The sequence below is a fragment of the Thamnophis sirtalis genome, unplaced genomic scaffold, assembly GCF_051295495.1.
Source record: "Thamnophis sirtalis isolate CommonGarterSnake01/CBP01778 unplaced genomic scaffold, rThaSir2_p1.2 scaffold_5, whole genome shotgun sequence".
Classification (NCBI taxonomy): domain Eukaryota; kingdom Metazoa; phylum Chordata; class Lepidosauria; order Squamata; family Natricidae; genus Thamnophis; species Thamnophis sirtalis.
Window position 1 is genome coordinate 115708614 of NW_028261385.1, and position 15406 is coordinate 115724019.

At 38.7% G+C, this 15406-nt stretch overlaps 1 protein-coding gene across 1 annotated transcript in view; it reads right to left on the minus strand.

Moving 5' to 3' along the window:
- The window catches only part of LOC148045595 (lanosterol synthase-like), a 49293-nt gene extending 36809 nt beyond the window's left edge, over positions 1 to 12484 (minus strand). The window contains exons 1-7 of the mRNA XM_087716675.1: positions 12363 to 12484; positions 10262 to 10430; positions 8827 to 8965; positions 6987 to 7095; positions 4634 to 4755; positions 1659 to 1755; positions 604 to 739 (exon numbers count right to left, since the gene is read on the minus strand). Coding sequence (XP_087572801.1) covers positions 604 to 739; positions 1659 to 1755; positions 4634 to 4755; positions 6987 to 7095; positions 8827 to 8965; positions 10262 to 10430; positions 12363 to 12373 — 783 coding nt within the window. The 5' untranslated portion in view covers positions 12374 to 12484. The remainder of the gene's footprint in view (positions 1 to 603; positions 740 to 1658; positions 1756 to 4633; positions 4756 to 6986; positions 7096 to 8826; positions 8966 to 10261; positions 10431 to 12362) is intronic.
- Positions 12485 to 15406: the final 2922 nt, after the last annotated feature.

A 15406-nucleotide genomic window follows, 5' to 3' on the forward strand; every position in this document is an offset into this window, starting at 1 on the left:
AGTAAAATGAGGCATGTGTACATTTCAGTACAGTTGTTCAGTATGCCACTTTCATTCAGTCCCTTGGGTAAATTTTCAGAGGTTTTATTCTATTTTATGAACAGAGAATTACAAGCTTAAATAGTAAGGCTGTGCATTCTTTGAAAACTATTTGGAAATATGTTTTGGAATATGAAAGAGCACAAGCACAGCATCTCTTTAAAGCAGCACTAAATACAGGGGTGCTTTAATGAGCTGAATGTGTGGAAGCCTGAAAAATGTAGCTGCTTTAAAATGATGCCTTAATCCCATGCATTTCATAATACCGCTTTGAAATAATTTTTGAAGCATGTACACCATATAGATAGATAGATAGATAGATAGATAGATAGAGAGAGAGAGAGAGAGAGAGAGAGAGAGAGAGAGAGAGAGAGAGAGAGAGAGAGAGAGAGAGCGCAAAAAGAGGGGGGGGATCAAAAGGCATTTTCCTACATTTCAATTTTGGAATCCTTTGGGGACTGGGAAACTGAAAATTGGCCCAACCTTGCATCTTAAACAAGATCAGAGATTCCATTGAAATTGAAAGTCATTGGACTAATAGGAAAGTTATGCTTTGGGAAATACCTGTCGAAGGCTCAAGATAAGTTCATCTTCTTCTGCAGTGAGGCGGACAGCATAGCAGTAGGCCATTGGCAGGTAAACCTGGCGGCAATGACACCAAAGTGTGGAAGGGTTAGCTGGCATCCATGAAGGAAACAACCTATTGTGAAGTGGAAAGAAGGGAAAAGCTCGTAACAGTGGACGATTGCCTGCAAAGACAATGTAACAACTTGACTGTAGGAAATGCAAAAAGATCATGACAACAAAACATGGAGTGGCTGCCTAAACACACTTCATCCAGCAGGCTTTGAAAAATTGGCCACTGGCATGCCCATCTCTAGCAATTATCAGACCTCAAAGAGCCTCCATGAAGTTGTCCAGTGTATAAATAATTTCACCTTTGGGGACAGTATCAAAAATACTGGAATCAGGTTGTACTCTTTTGGTCTTAGATGAAAACTGTGATATAGTGGCCCTTTTTACTCTTGCTACTCTAATTGGTAGACAAGTTTAGAAAGCCATTTGGTAGTGCTTAAAGCTCCATACACTCCTTGTGGGGAGGGGGTATTAGATTCTAATCTTAAACATTGTGGTGAATTTTTAAAAGTAAATATAGGAAATTCCTCCTCAGCTTGTAGAAAAGAAAACAGAAGAGAAAGTAAAGGAGGACATTCAAGAGCCCAGGGAAAAAGTCCTCATATTAAATACTGAAACAGATTCCATTAATAATGTGACTTCTTCAGTCTCACCATGAAAATACAACTAAGAATTCATTGTGAAGCTTTCCCTATACCTCTTACCTCATAAATAAATTTTCAGCAGTTTAAACTTACAAGTGGTCTGTTTTGGAAGGAGATAGGGGGGATAATCTGGAACATGGGTTGAAATATAATAAACTGATCTGAATGAATAGGAAATTAACTGACTTGCAAAGAGCATGTGCAAATTCTAAGAAACCTTTGTGTCTTGGAAGGGGGGATGGTAAACAGGGTTGGGAATTTTTTGGGTCAAGTGCATCCATCCATATAACGAACACAGACAGAAGCTGGGTATAATTTTCTTGATGATGATTTACACACCACATCTCAGGAAGCAACGTATTCATTCCTTCCCAACTGTAGACATTCAAGACAGCCAGCCAAAATTTACCCCAGGAAGCGATTCCTACAGCACCACCTGAAGAATTCCAAAACAGAATAATATCAAAACAGCTGACAACTTTATAAAACATAAACAGTTCATAGTTATTACAGAGGAAAAGAAAGGGGAGAAATGATCCATTTAAGAGCTACGGTTCTCCTTTTTCCCTCCGCCTATGTGGTATGTCTTGCCTTCTCAGTCCCGAAAAGACACTGCTACCAAATAGTCTGGCCTCATCCTTCCTCTTTTTCCATTAGCCCTGTTCATAACAACAGTTTTTATGAGTCATTCTTTACAGATAGACTTTTCATATCTCCTGAAGTTTCTGCCCAGGAAAATGTACAACATACAGTAGAAAACAAAAAGTAAAAGAGTGGCTTCAATTTATTCAGTCAGAGAGAAAGCAAGAAAGAGCTAGTGAGTAACTTTTTACCTCCCATAGAACTAATACAAATACCTACTATTCATTGGAGTAGACCAGAAGAACAAATCTACTCACAAGGCTAAGTAAAACAGGGAACTCTTAGGAAAGAAGAGATGGTGCTTCCTACTTAAAGGCTTCCTAGGTGTCAGATCCCTAAAAGTGATACTGCCATTCAATTGGGAGGAGGGGAGCCTCGTAGTTAAATCATTAGCTACATCTGAAACAACTGAGTTTTACAACTTTACAACTGGTTTCCTGTCACCGGGAGACTGAAGGTCCCAACATCTCTCGAGGGATGTTTATGGTAGCCATGTAGGATATATAACTTTGATGTCTAACTAGAGATAGCCATGGGAACGTGTGCTTTATTGACTCCCAGGGCAGAAGAGTTAAGGAAGCATCTTCACACTTGTATATTGGTCAGAATCTGCATTCTGACAAAGGAGAGGGGTCATTATCAGCTTAATCCCATTTGCATGGCCTAAAGGTTTTTAGGTGCTGCTTTGCTTCTAATGGTTTCCATCCTGCTTGATTAAAGGTTCCTTTTGAAATAATCAGTTTCAAGAGTCTTTACTTTCTCAAGTTAGGAGAGGAGCCGTTACACTAGGAAAATTGAATAATGTAAGTAACATTTAATTCACAAGTGGTCACATAATCATTCCCATTTCCTGCAAATAGCAAACTATTAATCAATGAACAGCATTAGGCATGTTAATTACTGAGCAGCTTCAATCATCTGAAAATATCATCTGAAAACCAGAGGAACCTCTTAGTTAGATATTTAGAAAAGGAGGCAGGTTGGCATCAAGCTGATCTTTTTTTCTTCTCCTAGATTTTCATAATAACAAACATGATCACAGAGAATCAAGAATGCATTGAAAAATCTAAAGTAAAAATGTAATATTCCCCCTCAAGTCCTCCTGAACATGGGAAAGCTCAAAACAATGAAATAGGAAATGTATTTGCTATATGTTTAAGTCTTTGGCATCAGCAAATTAAAATGAATGCCAACTGGATATTTTCAGCCAGTTGACCATACTGTTTACTACCCAGGACACAAAAACAAAGAAATTGCATTTTTTCATAATCAGGAAGGATCTAGTGAAAGTAGTATTTGGGCATAATGTAGCAATGATCAAATATTAGCCATTACACTTCCTGTACAACCTTTTAATATGAAGGTTATCCAAGTATATTCTCCAACCACTGATGCAGAAAAAGAGGAAATTTTATGGTCCAGTGTTTGGACCACCTTGTCCAATTTTATGGACAAGTTTTATGATCCAGTTTAATGTGAAATCAGTAGAATATGCAAACAAAATGTGCTATTTGGAGATTGGAATGGTGGAAATGGTGGTCAATGGTGGAAATCATGATGAAGAAAATATAGTTGGACTATACGACTTAGGAAACTGAACTGGAATGGTCAGGTATGAATGACAGGAGCACACATGAAGTTCCAATTAAACTGATTTATTACAATTCATGCTTATGCACAGGAATTTACTCAACTAAACTTTAGCACTATTTTGCCACTAGATAAAGTCAACGGAATTCAAGACAAGGTGGATTTAGTCTGTTTGTGATTATGTAAACACTCTAGGCTGATTCCTCTTTTGACTTGCCTCCAGGTTCTGCCACTCCTTCTCCTTCAAGAACAGAACAATGTACCAGTTTCTGGCAATCTAATTACTTCACTGCTATCAAAATCTTCAAACATTTAAAGTGTTGGACATCATAGAAGATGAATACAAAAATGAAAATAACTATGCTATTGACAGAAGGATGTGGAAGACTCAGCTACAAGAGCAAAAATGTGGCCAGACACTCACTATGGAACAGATCATGAACTGTTCATGTGCAAGTCCTCCGGGAGTGGGCGGCATACAAGACAAATAAAATGAATAAGTTCCAAACTAATCTAAAGCATAAGAACAAAGCCAACTTGTTTCTATGATACAATCTTGAGCATATATCCACCATTTTCAAGGAGCTTGTCAGGAATTGCTTGGAAGCCCTGAACCTAATTTGACAGAGGATCAGAGGAAATGAGGAATAATATCAGAGAAATTGTTAAGAATAAATGTGAAAAAAGACTGCCAAAAATAGAATAAAGAACACTAGATGTCAGAATAAGAAGTGGAAATTGCCAAAAAGAAAACAGAAACTAAAGTAAATATAGGCAAAGATCTCAGGAAGCAACCTAATAAAGAGTTTCAGAAAGCTGTTACAAATGACAAGAAGTGGTATTGACACTAATAAAGACACTGAAGACAGGAAGGCCTGAAGGGCCAGAATAGGGATAAATATTTCTAAAGACAGTGTACCAATATGGTCATTAAGAGGTGAAATCAACTTAATCCATAAACACATAAACCATAATTTGCGATTATTCTGTAAGCAGAGAGTCCTTTTTTCCAAAGGCATCAAATGAGGGTAAAATGAAAAATAAAAGCCACATTTACTTCCAGGCTCCAGCTGGTCATTCACCTTTGCTATGGAGGTTATTTCGAGCCTTCACTAAATCTGGATCATCAGCGCTGACTCCAAGAATACGCATGGCCGTGTAGTTCAGAGCAGTAGAAAATACCTTAGACAAGTCCTCAATGTGTCTAATAGACAACAAACAAGAAAAGTGTTAGGTAGATGTGTTCACACAAGAAAACCCAACTGTACTTCAAGTTCTGTGAATTTTTAAGAACTGATTAAACCAACGAAGGCAAAATAAAAGAGCATGGAGTAATTTTATTACAACTTGATGAACAATGGCTATATTTTAGAGTTTTATTTTAAATGCATAAGAGAGAAATATAATGCTGCAGATTGAGATTAGGTAGAATTACAGTTTGCTTGCAGAATCAATTCACCAGAAATAGGAAAAATTAATACTATAATCCCTAAGCATTCAAATGATAAATCAGAGAAGTAAAGTTTAATGAGCACTAGTGATAACAACTCTATGGATTTGTTTCCTATTCATCCAAGCCATATAAATGCCATATAAATATTAGAAATATGGTGTTATCTGGGCTGTTTTGAGTTTCTTTCTCTCTTCTATTAATTAAACATTCCACCTTCTAGACAATGTGGAAGACAGAAGACAATGTCTTTTAGACAGAAAGTCATTCCTCAACCTCATTTGTGAAAGGAAGCTATTAACGCATTTTAACAATGTAATAAATCTAAAATTTCTTTCCAAGAAATATAACTATAGGAAGGATAGCTTTAAAAAGAAAACAAAGAAGTCTGGACATTTCACTATCTATAGCTACAATTAATGTATCTGTTAGAAGAAGCATTGGAAACAACTGCAGGAACCAGCCAGGAGTTCCCAGCCCATAGGTGGGTAGGAAACATTTTAAAGTAACTCCACCTTAATTGATCTGCTATAAATTTGTCTGGAAGTTATTTTTATAGTTTTCAAGACTACACATTAAACTAGCATTAAGAAGTCTTCCTGAAATTCATATCATTTTCATTTGCTGAGTTTAAGGGGTTTAAGAAGCATAAATAGGACTAAGCAACAGAATTTCCACCTATTCCAAACAAAGCCACTGTCTGTTCTAAGCCCTCCCCTCATTCTCATACTTTTTTTTCTACCAAAGTCATTCCCTCTGCCTTTATTTTATACCATTTTGGTAATAAAATCATAGTGATGGAAGGAACCTCAGAAGTCTTCTAGTCCAACCCTCTGCTCAAGGCAGAAGCCTTATGCTATCCCAGTCAAATGATTGTCCAGTCTATCCCCTCTTGGCTTCATAAAAAATCTGTCAATCTTGACGCTAGAATTACTGAACAGTTATTAAGAAAGTAGTGTTTTATGTAAAGGGAAATCTATGCTTATATTTAAATTAGTGTGGATTATGACAGGACAAATGTTATTAATAAACACAGGTGTGAACTATGTCGGAGCCCCCAAATTAATAAAAATTAGTCAACATGATAAAAGACATATATAAGATACAAAACAGAGTAAGCTACAGGCCATTGCAATAGCAGATAAATTGGATAAAACAAAGTACTGGCAGGGAAGGAGGTAAGGGATAAAAAGCACAGATTATGCTCAAGCTTTTTTGGTTCAAGTTGATGTCTTGTATATTTCCTAGAGATAGAAAAATGTTAGAAATAACTATACAGATAATTCTCAACTAACCATTTGTTTAGTAAGCGTTCAAAGTTACAGAAGAACTGAAAAAAGTGACTTATAACCATTTTTCACACTTATGACTATTGCAGTTTCCCTGTGGTCACATGGTCAAAATTCAGATGTTTGGCAACTGACTTATATTTATGATAGTTGCAGTATGCCAAGACTGAGAAAGATTCTCCAAGGTTTCATAAAATATTTCACTGAAATAGTAGATTTTTGCAAGATAACAAATTTCTACTACCCTTTCAAAATGCAAAGTAATGTAGATTTCTTACTGATTTCTTAAGGCACTAAACACTCTTGGCCAATTCCTGAAACAGGTATCATCTTCTCCTTAGGAATCCCAACCATTTGCTCCTGAAGTAATTGGCTAGGCATTGATGCCCATCAGCAATAAGAGCGTTTGCCTTTTTATGCCTTTGGTTCAAACATGTATAATATGCCACTGTGTAATATGCTTATGAATTCACACTGCCCACACCAAGAGCGGCATATCAGTCCCTTCTGAACCAGGATGGCATTTGCCAGCTGGAAAAAGGAGTGGCTGTAAGATATTTACAATTGAAAAAAACAATCAGGGACATCTCTATTTAGGCTGAGGAGAACTGAAATGTTGCTAGTGCTACTGCCACCACCACTGATAAAGAAATAGCGAAAGTCCTTCTGAAGCAATGGCTTTTGAGCTTTACTCACAGGCCCCATCCTCCATCTGGGAGTTGCACTGAACGCAAGTAACGCACAATCTCCTTCCTACTTTCTTCTGGGAGTGGAATCTTAGCAACATGGCACACAATCAGAAGTCCTGTTGGAAGAAGACCAGAAGGTAGAAAAATGCAGTTAAGGATGGAAAGCCTTTTCAGGCAGCAACAACAAACTGTTGAACTAATGAATGGTCTCTGAGCTTCTGCTGAAATCCAATGATTGGAATGCTTAGACTTAAAAGATTCCAAGAGGCCTGGAGACAGACCTGTCTTTTAAACTCACCACTGTCATGAGCCAATTTGTTCTAGTTATCTATTCCTTTTAAACTATTAGTCAGTAATTGGTAGCATGTAGAGAAACATTTACCGTATTTTTCAGAGTATAAGACGCACCTTTTTTCCTCAAAAAAACAGACTGAAAATCTGGGTGCATCTTATACATCGAATACAGCATTTTTTGCCTCCTGAAGTCCCAACCCTTCACCAAAATGGCCGTGCATACCCTTATGGAGGCTTTCAGAGAGCTCTTGGGGGCTAGGGAGGGCAGAAATAAGCAAAAAATGGGTGGTTTTCTCCCCCCCCCCCCCAGCAGCACTCTATAAGCCTCCATAAGCAGTTTTTTGACAAAAAACGGGCCTGTTTTTGTGAAAAAACGGGTCATTTTTGCTGATTTTTGCCCCCCCAGCCTCCCCCCAGGAGCACTCTGCAAGCCCCCCCCCAAAGGCTATTCATGCCTTTTATTTGAAAAAAAGGGCCCATTTTCATGAAAAACGGGCTTTTTTTGGGAGGTTTCCATAGTGAAAAAACTTTTTTTTTCCCTTTTGGAAAGCTCTTTAACTGATTGATGAGAATTACATTGATCAAGTGCTGTGCCAGCAGAAACAAGTCTTAGGTGCTGCAGATTGTCAGTGATTTCCTTCTTCAGCACATGGATAAATGCACCTGGAAACATCTACCTACCTACCTACTCTCTCTCCCTATCTACCTACTGTATTTCTCCCTCTCTCTCCCTCTATCTACCTACCTTCCTACCTACTCTCTCTCCCTACCTATCTACTGTATTTCTCTCTATCTATCTCTTTCTATTTCTCTTTCTGTATCCCTCTACCTACCTACCTACACTCACCCACTAGCCCCTACCTGCCTACTGTATTTCTCGCTCTCTCTCTATCTCTCTATTTCTCTCTCTCTCTCCCTTTATCTACCTACCTACTCTATCCCTACCTACTATATTTCTCCCTCCCTATCTCTCTCTATCCCTCTATCTATCTACCTACCTACTCTCTCCCTACCTACCTACTGTATTTCTCTCTCTCTTTCTATTTCTCTCTCTCTATCCCTCTACCTACACTTTCTTTCTCTCTCCCTACCTACCTACTGTATTTCTCCCTCCCTCTCTCTCTATCTACTCTCTTCCCCTACCTACTGTATTTCTCTCTATTTCTCTCTCTATCCCTCTACCTACCTACCTACACACACACTCTTCCTACCTACCTACTGTATTTCTCTCTCCCTCCCCCTCCCCCTCTATCCACCTACCTACCTACCTACCTATTCTCTCTCTCTCTCTCCCTACCTACTTACTGTATTTCTCTCTCTTCCTCTCTCTCTATCTACCTACCTACTTTTTTTAAAATTTGCCTCTTCAAAACCTTGGTGCGTCTTATACTTTGGTGCGTTTTATACTCTGAAAAATATGGTAATTAATTCTGAAGTAGCTACAACCAATGTAGCTTAGTAGATTTTTTGCCTTTGATACAAAACACTGATCATCTGACCAATGCATGACCATCTGTGAGAAGGAGCTACTGGGACCTTTCTTGTAATAATACCTGGCAACAGAAAGAGAGGCCCTCCATAATCCTCAGCCCAATGACCATCCTCTGCTTGTAGGCCTGCAAAAAATTTCATCCCATTTAGCGCTGCCTCTTCTGCAGTACAGGCTGTAGGCAAGATTGGGAAGACTTTAGTCTGCAAAAGAGAAAGAATTGGAACCAAAAAGTAATATAAATGACCAGACTGTAGGTCCATAAAAGTCTAAAGGGAACTGGCATATGTATAAAGATGTTCACTGAAGTCTACTGCTTTATTCAAGCAGTACAACGTATGGAGGGGTACTTAACTGCTCTCTCTCCCTGATTCTGGTACAACGGAAAGGATAGCAGCTGACCTTGGATTTGCTCTCTAGGCAAACCAAAAACAGTTCTGATACCAGCCAGAAAAGATTCATAGTGAATTTGTTTACTTGTTCTTTGTTTACTAGTTTTTACAAACAATTGAACATATTCAGAACACCTTGCTCCTCCTATTTTCCCTACAACAACCCTGTGAGGTGAGCTGGGTGGAGAGAGGATGCTTGGCTTGAGGTAATCCAGTAGCCTTTAATGGCTAATGCAGGACTAGAACTCAGTTTCACACTTTCTAGCCTGATGCCTTAAGCACTAGACCAATCCTACTGTATGATAAATCACAGGTTATCTAGCCCTGCTTTCATCTAATCTATTGTTTTATGGAACCAGCCAGTATCTGTATGCTTCCTAAAGGGCAGTATCCTCTTTCACCTTGTGAGAATCTGCTGAATATTGCTTCTGGACCCAGATCCAACACACTGATGCCTGAAACACTGAAAGATATTGGTAAGAGAAATATATGGAATATGAGCCTTCTTCAAGCACTTTCTTGTATATACTGGAAAGTAATATTTCTAATTACAGACGACTAGAAATAAAAGTTGGAATCTGCAGTATAAGTCATGTATTTCAGATGGTATCTTTCTAAAAAGAGAGGCGTAGATTGCTTTTGCATCCTTTCTCCAATTTACAGAGGGCCAGCACTGACATGTATACATAAACCATCTGACTCCATCACATCTTCTTATAGTTTTGTCCTTTCAGAGGTTTTTGTCAAGCAAATCGGTTTCACCATATTTGCCCTTTTCCAAAAGAAATTAATAACAGACAAGCTCCCCAGAAATATGGAGCGCTCTCCCACCATTACCATTTTCCCTTTTGCAAAGACAATGTGCGTCATGGGACAATTCGTGGATACTCATGTTAACAGTAGAGCTCCACAGATCTTCACAGTGCCTCACATGACCCAAAGATGCACTATGAATTTGCTCTCTTCCATGTCTGCTAGAGTACAGAAATATTTTGCAACAGACAAGCTGTCCTGCTCCCTAAAGACTGAACTTGAAGGAAATTGCTGAGTTTTGCAAGCTGTCCATCCCCCTCCTATTTCATATTCACAACAGCATCAGTCACTTACTGTGTCCAGCCCTAGAGAATGAGCCTCCAGTGCAGTCTGCTCCCGCTCCACACCCTCGCCATCTGCTAGATATCGCCACCGCTGCCGACCTTCTTCATTACTCAAACGCCAGCGGGTTAAGTCTGTGGCTGGTTCTGTCTTATATGGGCCTCCTCTTCTCCGTAAATATCTAACGGGTGAAAAGCAAAAGAGAGACCCTAGGTAAAGCCTTCATCCTAGCATTGCAAATGAAAAATGTCCAAGCAGTGTCTGAAACTTGTTTTTTAGGATTCCAGCTTAAAACTAAACTATGGATTATCTGTGGATAAAATAAAACTCGCTACAGCCACATGTAATAGAAAATGTAAGGAAATAAACCCATTGGATAAGTAAAACAGAACAATTAATCAGTAGAACAGCTTTCTTCCAGAAGTTATGAATGCTCCAACAGTGGTAGTTTTTAAGAAAAAACTGGACAACCATTTGTCTAAAATGATATAGGGTTTTCTGCCTGAGCACTAGAATACCTCCAAGGTCCCTTCCAATTTTCTGTTAGTCTATATCTGTTTAATCTCAAAATCCAATAAAAAATTAAATCAGGAAATAAAACCTCTACTGTTTCTCCCTGTATGCTTCCAATGCGAAGCTGCTTGGTTTGTGGAGGATTCAGCCCCATTCCTGCATCTCAGCATTTGCATCCCTTCTATTAATCATACCATGATATGCAAACAGCCAATTATGGGCTATTCATCTAATGGTAATTCAATGTGCTTTGGCTTAGTTCAATATTTATATAGGTAGTCCTCGACTTACAACAGTTTATTTATTGTCCCAAGGTCATATGATCATCTTTTGCAATCTTCTGACAAGCAAAATCAATAGGGAAGCCACATCCAATTAACAACCAGGTTATTGACTTATCATCTTCAGTGATTCACTTAACAACTGGTCATAAAATGGGACAAAATTCACTTAACAAATGTCTCACTTAACAAGAAATATTGAGGTCAATTGTGATTGTAAGTTGAGGACTATTGTACTCAGCTAATATACTCAAACTGTTAAGAGTAAAAATGCACCAGTAATTACTTGCACACCTTCTGATGGCGTGATACTGGGGATTGTGTCAATTTCAACAGATGATGTGGGAAAAGTTACAATGTTTTAATTTAATTTAAAAGGGCTTCTATTTTTGGACAAAGTTCTAAATCCTTCAAATAGATGAACCAAAGAAACATCTCTGTTGACATCAAATTCCCCTCAAACGGCTTTTCTCTGGGACTGCTATTTAAAGAGCTGCATTGGTGACCTTTTTACATGTTTGAGAATGATTTGCTTTGCAATAGCTGAGAATATATGAGAATAGGGTTAAATTGTTGGGTCTTGATGTTTTCTGAGCTCAGAGTACCAAGAATCCAGGCTCCAAGCTGATGTGCTGCAGGCATTCTTACTAAACCAGCCTTTTTACATCTGATATAAAAAGGCTGGTCACTAACTCCCTCGGCACCTCTATTTTAAGGGATTATTTTTACCATGTATCTTTTTATTCTGCCATTTATATGGGATTTGCCAATTTTACTATTTTTAATCTAGAGAAGGTTTATGGCTATTGCAAACCAATTCAAGTTTTTCTATGATATAGTAGAGAAATATAATACAGAAGAAGAAGAAAAAGATGTATAAAATACAAGAATGAATTTGATAAATATGAAATATTATCAAAATTAACCTTTTTTTGGGAAACAAAAGGACAACCAAACCACAAACAGCCTCTGTGTGATTTAAATTGTTTAACAGAGAAAGAGCATAGAGCAATGATGTATGTATCACATCATATATACATAGTACAAATATGTTTTTAATTATTCCCATTTTGTCAAAAAAATTAACGGGTAGATGATCACAGAAGATTCAAATCCCTTCTCAGACCATGGGAAAATGTGTCATTTTTTAAATCACCAATTACGTCCTGGACTTTTCATTCTTTTCTTTTTTTTCTTTTTTTTCTTTTTGCATCGCCACAAGTAAAGCATCCTAGTGATTTTTTCAAATAAAGCTAAAACTAAAACGACCAGGAAGCTCTGGAAGAATCCTAAAATAGGAGAGATGCCAAAATACTCACGTTCCATCCATCCTGACACTCTGAGCTAAGGTTGAAGCCTGCAGGCAGTAGCATAAGCACCGGCATAAAATAAAGTACAGCCAAGGCTGGACTTATTACACACCTCACAGCTCGACTGTTTCGGCGGCACGCTGGGATATGAAGTCTTTTGGGTGAATCGTGGCCCAAAGCAGTTCCTTCTTGAGAACTACAATTCCCAAGAAGCTATTGGAAACATCCGATCTGAACTGATATAAGCCCATGAAAGTACGAGCCAATCACGAGAGTTGAGGTACAATTGAAGGCGGAGTCAGTTTCCAAGTAAAGCTTGCTGTTGGTCTCCTATGGGAAAGGAGAAACCTTTGCAGGGAGTAGTCACAGAAAAACGAGTTATTGGATGTGGAACAATAACAGGCGCTGGTAGCTTTAACGGAGCAAGCGAGAGGATCCAAAGAAATGCAGGGACTCAGCAAGTCAAATTCCGGCGCTTTCACCATTGAAAATTTAAAGCCGAGGCCACGGAGGAGCGCCAGCCCTTCCACGCTTTGATCTGGTTTTCCTCCTTAGAGCTTAAATGTGGCCTGCTGCAGAGCTTCCATGCGAAGGAAGCGAGTCTGGCTCAGATCAGTGACAAGAAAATGGGGATGGGAAGAAAGCCGCAAAGAGCACAGAAGGGACGCTTCCAAATTAAGTGCAAAAATAATGTGTTGGGGCTACAGCCCTTTGCAGGGTGTGAGGCAAAACTTCTTTCAAGCCAGACAAACCAATGTAACTCCAGATATAGATACATATAGTTGTAGGGCATTGACACCAGGTGGAAATCTTCCGGTGAAAAATCCCATCATGCTGGGGATCTCTGTAGAATTTAAAGTGATTTAAAGCTTCACAGCAAACCAAACGTGTTCTTGGATTATGCCTAACTGTGACAGATTGTGGCTGGAGGGAGGCAGTTAACGATTGAAACAGTTTGAGTTAGTGAAATTAGCCCGTAGTGTCATCTAACGAACTTACTATTTGCTTTTGCTAAATAAAGAGGCTTGGCTGGTTCATCTCTAACAAAGTTGGTCATTATTGCTGAGATGTTCAATTAGCGCCAGTAGGCAGAGGACTAGCTGCTGCAGTGTTTGTGCAAACACGAAACCCTTAAATGAATCCTGAACTGTAATGTCAGATCTTAAATTCTGCATTCTGAATGTTGTTTCCTATTGATGAAACTGACAGCCATTTCTATTTAAAAGAAGCCATTGTAGACATCCAATAATTCTGTATGTTGATGGTGATGAGGTAGATTGTTCACCATATCACATAATGTCAAATTGTATGCCAAGAACATTTGTTGAATAAGAGTACCCATCTCTTTCCATAAAGTTGAACTGAAAAGACATATAAGTACATATATGGTCCTTGACTTATGACCACAATTGGGACCAGAATTTCCATTGTTAATCAAAGTGGTTGTTAAGTGAGTTGTGCAAGTTTATGACCTTTTCTGCCATGGTTGTTAAGCAGTTAAGTGACTCATGGTCATTAAGCATATGCAATTTACTCTGTTAACTTTGCTTCTTGGAAGCTGGCTGGGAAAGTAGCAAATGATAATCATGTGACACAAACACCCCCCAATGCTCCAACCCTCATCAATATATGCCAATTGCCAAGCTCCTAAATGTTGATCATGTGACTCTGTGGATGCTGCAATAGTTGAGTACTGATTGTAAGTCACTTTTCAGTAGTGTTGTAATTTCAAATGGTCAGTAAACAAATGGATGTAAGATGAAGACTGCCTATACTTTCACAACAGGATGAAGTCCAAAAAGTAAGAATTACACTAACTGCAATAGGAACTTCTAGCTCTCATTTATAAGCGAGTTTAAGGCAGAGTCTGAACATTTTGAATCTTTTCTTCCTTCAAAACTGCCTTTTGAAAGATAGCTGCTAACAAATTCCTATCTGCTAGTTGTGATTCCATCCAAAATTTTGGGTCTAATATTTAAAAAAAACCATGTGACTGATCAATTTGGCTGGTCTCAACATCTCAGAAACATTTTTTTTTGGTATTTTTTTCCCCTGAAATGATGTTTGGCCAAAAAGAAAGATTTCAGTGGAAAATTCCCTTGCTGCAGTTATGATTTCTACTCATGAGTTGACAAGCTTGTTTTACTGGGATATGTTTCAGGTTGTTTTGCTGAAATATGTTTCCTCAGAGCAGAGCATCGTTCTGTGGGAGAATCATTCTGTGACAGAAAATTGTCCTGCTTCACTTTGTATGTTGAATAGAACATACTATGCAACATAACTGGTCTAAACTAGGATTCGGGAAATTCTTTTGACCAAGGGCCTGATCCTACCTGTCTTTGCAGGTATAAGATGGCAAGACTGCAGGCCAAACAGCACAGTAGCCATTGGACAGTGCCAGCCTGTCAGAAAGCAGGCTGACTGATAGGCCTTTATGGCCACCTAGGATATTCACGCATCCACGGCCCTTGGCTGAAATATGGCACTGATAATCTGCCACCCACTTGCCTGTTCATTCATGGCTCATGGGCTGTATAAAAACAAATGGCAGGTCAGATTTAGCCTGGGGATCATAGTTTGAGGAAATAAAGTCTTCAGATTTAGTGTGAATATAGTTATTTATTACACAGTATAAATATAAGTTGGAAACTTGTTTTAGTGCATTCCCTCAAATAGAGCATTTTGACATATATCAAATTGCTGGATGCCCCATTCATGTTGTCCTAATTGTTTTAACTATATATTTCAAAACTTTCTAGTTCTACATGATGGATTGGTTTGTCTAGTTCTTCATGAGCTTGATTGTTAAGGGGTTAGTAATAGTATAATATTAAGTGACATTGTTCTCATGGTAAGACGCTGAGCCTGCACTCTGCTGAAGTCGGCAGCTTGGCAGCTCGATTCCCATGAGCAAATAAACCATGTAGGGACAGGAAAGGAGCCTCCCTTGATTATCTATTGGCATCCTGGCATCCTACGGATAAGATAACACCGCCTGAAAACAATCCTTTCACAGAGGCAGCCAGCCGCTTCAGTGATCCCTGGCTAACACG